The sequence below is a fragment of the Cetorhinus maximus genome, unplaced genomic scaffold (assembly GCF_964194155.1).
Source record: "Cetorhinus maximus unplaced genomic scaffold, sCetMax3.hap1.1 HAP1_SCAFFOLD_1838, whole genome shotgun sequence".
NCBI classification, from domain to species: Eukaryota; Metazoa; Chordata; class Chondrichthyes; order Lamniformes; family Cetorhinidae; genus Cetorhinus; species Cetorhinus maximus.
In genome coordinates this window covers 1-7,500 of record NW_027597778.1, presented here as the reverse complement: position 1 = coordinate 7,500, position 7,500 = coordinate 1, and the positions used below count along the sequence as shown (strand labels likewise).

General features: G+C 57.0%; 1 protein-coding gene across 1 annotated transcript in view; it reads right to left on the bottom strand.

Annotated features, from left to right (window-relative positions):
• The window catches only part of LOC144676713 (transketolase-like protein 1), a gene marked incomplete at its 5' end in the record, with an annotated part of 15,620 nt that extends 8,507 nt beyond the window's left edge, over positions 1–7,113 (bottom strand). The window contains 2 exons of the mRNA XM_078537058.1: positions 5,222–5,352; positions 6,957–7,113. Coding sequence (XP_078393184.1) covers positions 5,222–5,352; positions 6,957–7,113 — 288 coding nt within the window. The remainder of the gene's footprint in view (positions 1–5,221; positions 5,353–6,956) is intronic.
• Positions 7,114–7,500: the final 387 nt, after the last annotated feature.

The following is a 7,500-nucleotide window of genomic DNA, read 5'->3' as shown; positions in this document are numbered from 1 at the left end:
AGCCTGTTGCACAGGGCCGCCCTTTAGGCCGTTGGTTGGGTTCGAGGGCAGCAGAGGTGTCAACAGGTCACATCTCGTTCATCACAGGAGACTGCTCGGACTCAACCAACACCCCCTACCCCCCACACCACCACGGACGTCCCCGCAAGACCTGGAAACCGGTCAAGCTGGACTATGAACCTACCGGAACCCTTCTCAGGCCTGTGCTCCTTGTTCAGGCCGAGGGTGGTGGGGGGGGGGTGGGAAATTGGGGTTTCTTGAACGCAGTGTCGCCCCACACCCCCCGCTGAGACTTGAGCAGTCTCCTGTGTCGAACAGGATGTGACCTGTTGACACCCCTGCTGCCCTCGAACCCAACCAACGGCCTAGAGGGCCCCGTTGGCCCTCCCCGGGTATGGCCCTGTTGGCCCCCCTCCCCAAGAGAACAACTCGCTCGTGACTTTGGAAACCCTCCCCAACTGGCTCGCTCACGCCTGTCGGTGGGGGGGGGTGGGGGGGGGGGGGTGGGGCGGGGGGGTGAAAACCGTGCCCTTTGCCCAAATCGAAGCCTTTGCATGGGAGAAGTCACGCGCCAATGTGGGAGCCAAGTCACTGGATCTCACTCAGGCCTCAAGTCGGAAAGTCACGGGTTCTGAGCCCCCACACCTGCCACTCCAGGAACTCGAGCCCCCCCAGTGTGTAAGGATAGACGCCTTGTTGGACCCCCCCCACCTAACATCAGTGACCCTTTCACCTGGGCGGGGTGGTAGAAACGCAAGGCCTATCTTTGCCGCCCTCGAGAGCGGCCTAACCTTAAGACCATAAGACATAGGAGCAGAAATTAGACCATTCGGCCCATCGAGTCTGCTCCGCCATTCAATCATGGCTGATAAGTTTCTCAACCCCATTCTCCTGCCTTCTCCCCGTAACCTTTGATCCCCTTACCAATCAAGAACCTATCTATCTCGGTCTTAAATACACTCAATGACCTGGCCTCCACAGCCTTCTGTGGCAATGAATTCCATAGATTCACCCACTCTCTGGCTAAAGAAGTTTCTCCTCATCTCTGTCCTAAAAGGTCTTCCCTTTACTCTGAGGCTGTGCCCTCGGGTCCTAGTCTCTCCTACTAATGGAAACATCTTCCCCACGTCCACTCTATCCAGGCCTTTCAGTATTCTGTAAGTTTCAATCAGATCCCCCCTCATCCTTCTAAACTCCATTGAGTATAGACCCAGAGTCCTCAAACGTTCCTCATATGTTAAGCCTTTCATTCCTGGGATCGTTCTCGTGAACCTCCTCTGGACCCTCTCCAGGGCCAGCACATCCTTCCTGAGATACGGGGCCCAAAATTGCTCACAATATTCTAAATGTGGTCTGACCAGAGCCTTATAAAGCCTCAGCAGCACATCCCTGCTTTTATATTCTAGTCCTCTCAAAATAAATTCCAACATTGCATTTGTCTTCCTAACTACCAACTCAACCTGCAAGTTAACCTTAAGAGAATCCTGGACTAGGACTCCCAAGTCCCTTTGCACTCCAGATTTCTGAATTCTCTCCCCATTTAGAAAATAGTCTATGCCTCTATTCTTCCTACCAAAGTGCACGACCTCACAATTCCCCACGTTGTATTCCATCTGCCACTTCTTTGCCCAGAACCCCTCCGTTACAGCAAAGCACTCGAGCTCAACACCGTAACCCAGCCCTACCCCAAAACCCGGGAGTAACTAGGCAGGGTTGGCGAGTGCCAATTTCCTGAGAGTAGAGAGGGGAACAATTCCAGTTCAGGATGGCAAGTTGCCGTCTTTTTAAGGGTCATACGATGATCCAGGAAAATGGTTGAGTATATCATTTTTTTTTAAGGGGAATAAAAAGTATTGGGAGTTGAGAGACTCCCATCTCCAGCCACTCAAAGCAGCTCCAGCGCTGTTGAGTGGGAGGGGAGGAGGGTTCCTGCACGTCTCTCTGAGAGAGAAGGTTGGCCGGGTGACCTGATCGAACTCCTTAAAATGACGGAGGGGGTTTCGATAGGGTTGACGTAGAGAAGATGTTTCCACTTGTGGGGGACGGAGCGGAGACCAGAACTAGGAGGGGGGGCCATTGATATAAGACAGTCACTAATAACTCCGATCGGGGTGGGGGGAGGGAATTCAGGAGAAAGGTCTTTACCCGGAGAGCGGGGAGAATGTGGAACTCGCTCCCACAGGGAGGGGGTGGGGGTGAATCGTGTCGATGTGTTTAAGGAGCTGGAAAAACACACGAGGGGGGGAAAGGAATAGAAGGATATGGGGGATAGCGGGGGAGATGGAGAAAGGGATAGAAGGATACGGGGGATAGCGGGGGAGATGGAGAAAGGGATAGAAGGATACGGGGGATAGCGGGGGAGATGTAGAAAGGGATAGAAGGATACGGGGATAGGGGGGAGATGGAGTAGGGGATAGAAGGATATGGGGATAGGGGGAGATGGGGAAAGGGATAGAAGGATATGGGGATAGGGGACAGATGGAGAAAGGGATAGAAGGATATGGGGATAGGGGGAGATGGAGAAAGGGATAGAAGGATATGGGGAGATGGAGAAAGGGATAGAGGGATATGGGGATAGGGGGAGATGGAGAAAGGGATAGAAGGATATGGGGATAGGGGGAGATGGAGAAAGGGATAGAAGGATATGGGGACAGGGGGAGATGGAGAAAGGGATAGAAGGATATGGGGATAGGGGACAGATGGAGAAAGGGATAGAAGGATATGGGGATAGGGGGAGATGGAGAAAGGGATAGAAGGATATGGGGAGATGGAGAAAGGGATAGAGGGATATGGGGATAGGGGGAGATGGAGAAAGGGATAGAAGGATATGGGGATAGGGGGAGATGGAGAAAGGGATAGAAGGATATGGGGATAGGGGGAGATGGAGAAAGGGATAGAAGGATAGGGGGAGATGGGGAAAGGGATAGAAGGATATGGGGATAGGGGACAGACGGAGAAAGGGATAGAAGGATATGGGGATAGGGGACAGATGGAGAAAGGGGATAGAAGGATATGGGGATAGGGGGAGATGGGGAAAGGGATAGAAGGATATGGGGATAGGGGACAGATGGAGAAAGGGATAGAAGGATATGGGGATAGGGGGAGATGGGGAAAGGGATAGAAGGATATGGGGATAGGGGGGAGATGGAGAAAGGGATAGAAGGATATGGGGATAGGGGACAGATGGAGAAAGGGATAGAAGGATATGGGGATAGGGGACAGATGGAGAAAGGGATAGAAGGATATGGGGATAGGGGGAGATGGGGAAAAAGATAGAAGGATATGGGGATGGGGGGAGATGGAGAAAGGGATAGAAGGATATGGGGATAGGGGACAGATGGAGAAGGGATAGAAGGATATGGGGATAGGGGGAGATGGAGAAAGGGATAGAAGGATATGGGGAGATGGAGAAAGGGATATGGGGATAGCGGGAGAGATGGAGAAAAGGATAGAAGGATAGGGGATGGGGGGAGATGGAGAAAGGGATAGAAGGATATGGGAATAGGGGACAGATGGAGAAAGGGATAGAAGGATATGGGGATAGGGGGAGATGGGGAAAGGGATAGAAGGATATGGGGATAGGGGACAGATGGAGAAAGGGATAGAAGGATATGGGGATAGGGGGGATGGGGAAAGGGATAGAAGGATATGGGGATAGGGGGGAGATGGAGAAAGGGATAGAAGGATATGGGGATAGGGGACAGATGGAGAAAGGGATAGAAGGATATGGGGATAGGGACAGATGGAGAAAGGGATAGAAGGATATGGGGATAGGGGGAGATGGGGAAAAAGATAGAAGGATATGGGGATGGGGGGAGATGGAGAAAGGGATAGAAGGATATGGGGATAGGGGACAGATGGAGAAAGGGATAGAAGGATATGGGGATAGGGGGAGATGGAGAAAGGGATAGAAGGATATGGGGAGATGGAGAAAGGGATATGGGGATAGCGGGGAGAGATGGAGAAAGGGATAGAAGGATATGGGGATGGGGGAGATGGAGAAAGGGATAGAAGGATATGGGAATAGGGGGGAGATGGAGAAAGGGATAGAAGGATATGGGGATGGGGGGGTTAGATGGAGAAAGGGATAGAAGGATATGGGGATAGGGGGGAGATGGAGAAAGGGATAGAAGGATATGGGGATGGGGGGGGAAATGGAGAAAGGGATAGAAGGATATGGGGATAGGGGGGAGATGGAGAAAGGGATAGAAGGATACGGGGATAGGGGAGATGGAGAAAGGGATAGAAGGGATATGGGGATGGCGGGGGGGAAATGGAGAAAGGGATAGAAGGATATGGGGATAGGGGGAGATGGAGAAAGGGATAGAAGGATATGGGGATGGGGGGGGAGATGGAGTAGGGAGGGTGGGAGGAGGCTGGTGTGGGGGGCAGGAAACACCGGCACGGAGCAGAGGGGCCGAATGGCCTGTACACTCAGTGTAACCACAGTGATGGGTGTTCCAACTGACTGTGGACGGTCCCCATGCTGTGAATTGCCCCCACCCCACAGGCCCCAGTACACGCCAGCAGCCCTTCTGAGCTCGAGCGAGATACGAGGGACAGGTGACCAAAGCCCGGTCAAAGAAACCGGTTTTTTTTAAAAAGGGGCATCTTAGAGGCTAAGTTTATTCTTTCACGGGGGAGGGGGGCGTGGGGGGGGGGTGTGGGCATCACCGGCCAGGCCAAGCATTTGGGGCCCATCCCTAATGGCCCCTCGAATCGACTGCCTGGCTCGGGCCCGGTTCAGAGTCGAACCGCATGGCCTTGGGGGGTGGGTCGGGAGTGACGTGTAGGCCAGACCGGGTAAGGACGGGCAGATTTCCCGCCCTCAAGGGGCATTGGTGAACTGGGCGGGTCTTTCCGACCATCGACGATGGTCACCGAGACTTTAACGCCAGATTTTACACGAGTTGAATTTAAACTCCAGTGGCCGCCGCTGTGGGATTCGAACCCGGGTCCTTCACCGCGTTAGCCTGGGGCCTCTGGGGTTACCAGTCCAGTGACCTTCCCCCCCACCACCACCACCACCACCACGCCGCCGTCTCCGAACCTAACAAGGGGGAGGGAATTCCAGAGCCTCGGGGCAGCCGAAGGCCCGGCCGCCAATGGCGGAGCGATGAGGATGGGGGTGGGTGTGCGTGAGGAAGAGGCCGGGATTGGAGGAGGGAGGAGTGCGGAGATCTCAGTGAAGTGGGGGGTGGGTGAGCTACAAGAACGGTACCTTGGTGTTGGCGGCCAATTCCACAGCGCGTTCAGTGGAAACGCCGTCGCTGGGGTAGAAGATCGTGCACGTGGGGATCGCACGGAACATGGCGATGTCTTCGAGGGCCATCTGAGAGGGACCATCTTCACCTGGATCGGGAGGAACAAAGTCAAAAAACGTTCGATAAAAAGAAAGAAGAGGGAGGCGGCGAGGCTTGGGGAGCGCCGAGGGTGCACCGCCCTGCTAGAGGAGCTGTCTTTTCCGGATGAGACCCCTCCTCTTGCCCGTCTGCCCCCAAGAGGACCACGGGCTCTACCCCTTTGTCCCAGATACTCGTCCCTTGACCAACACTGGTCAGACCCACGCCATCGAGGTCGCTCGTCACGTTTTGCTTCGTGGGATCTTCCTGTGCAATAGGGAATCAGCCCCGCACTCTGACCCCACCCCCCCACACCCAGATTCCGAGGTGCCAGGGTCTGAAGGAAATTCCCGTACCCGCTGCCAACTCACTCACGCCTACCCACCCCCCACCCCCAACCAACGTTCAGCACGCCAACCCACACCCACCCAACCCAAACCCACCTCCACCCCAACCCCAAACCCAACCCCACCCCAACCCCACCCACACCCAACCCAAACTCACCTCCATCCAAACCGCACCCACCCCGAAACCCGACCCAACCCCCCACCTGACCCCCACCCCCACCCGACCCCGACACCCACCCCCACCCGACACCCACCCCCACCCGACACCCACCCCCACCCGACACCTACCCTCACCCACACCCAACCCAAACTCACCTCCATCCAACTCCAAACCGCACCCAACCCCGAAACCCGACACCCAAACCCACCCCCACCCGACCCCGACACCCACCCCCACCCGACACCCACCCCCACCCGACACCTACCCCCACCCACACCCAACCCAAACTCACCTCCATCCAACTCCAAACCGCACCCAACCCCGAAACCCGACACCCAAACCCACCCCCACCCGACACCCAAACCCACCCCCACCCGACACCCAAACCCACCCCCACCCGACACCCAAACCCACCCCCACCCGACACCCAAACCCACCCCCACCCGACACCCAAACCCACCCCCACCCGACACCCAAACCCACCCCCACCCGACACCCAAACCCACACCCACCCAACCCAAACCCACCTCCACCCCAACCCCAAAACCCACCCCCACCCCAACCCCACCCACACCCAACCCAAACTCACCTCCATCCAAACCGCACCCACCCCGAAACCCGACCCAACCCCCCACCCGACCCCGACACCCACCCCCACCCGACACCCACCCCACCCGACACCCACCCCCACCCGACACCTACCCCCACCCACACCCAACCCAAACTCACCTCCATCCAACCCCAAACCGCACCCAACCCGAAACCCGACACCCAAACCCACCCCCACCCGACACCCAAACCCACCCCCACCCGACACCCAAACCCACCCCCACCCGACACCCAAACCCACCCCCACCCGACACCCAAACCCACCCCCACCCGACACCCAAACCCACCCCCACCCGACACCCAAACCCACCCCCACCCGACACCCAAACCCACCCCCACCCGACACCCAAACCCACCCCCACCCGACACCGACACCCAAACCCACCCGACACCCAAACCCACCCGACACCGACACCCAAACCCACCACCCAAACCCACACCTAACCAACCCAAACCCACCCCACCCAATTTGCCCCCCCGGCAGCCGTGTCCACCCACCGATGGAGATGCCGCAGTGGGATCCCGAGAAGTTGGCATTGCTCTGGGAGATGGCGGCCATGCGGATCTGGTCGTAGCCGCGGCTGAGGAAGGCGGCAAAGGTGCTGGCGAAGGCCACGGTCCGGTCCCGCGTGGCGCAGCCGACAGCGACGCTGATCTGGACGGGTCAGAGGGAGGGAGGAAGAGGAAATTAGCTCCAGCCACCCGTTCAATCAGATCGCGGCCGGTCACTCCCCACTCCGCCCCCCGTACCCAAATTATCTGGCACGCGATGGGCCGAATGGCCACCCCTGCCATTGCCACAATAAACAGAACAAAAACGCCAAATCTCAACTGGCAAAGAACAAACACCGGAGGCCCACACGCAGTGATCGAGCACCAGGAGCCATTCAGCCCATCACCGTTTCCCCTACTCCCCCTTCAGAAGTATCAAACTCACAGAACGCGAGCGTCGCTCACTGGGCCCAGCCTTCCTTGCCCCATCCTAAATGCCCCCTTGAGAAGGTGGTGGTGAGCCGCCTTCTTGAGCCGCTGCAGCCCCGTG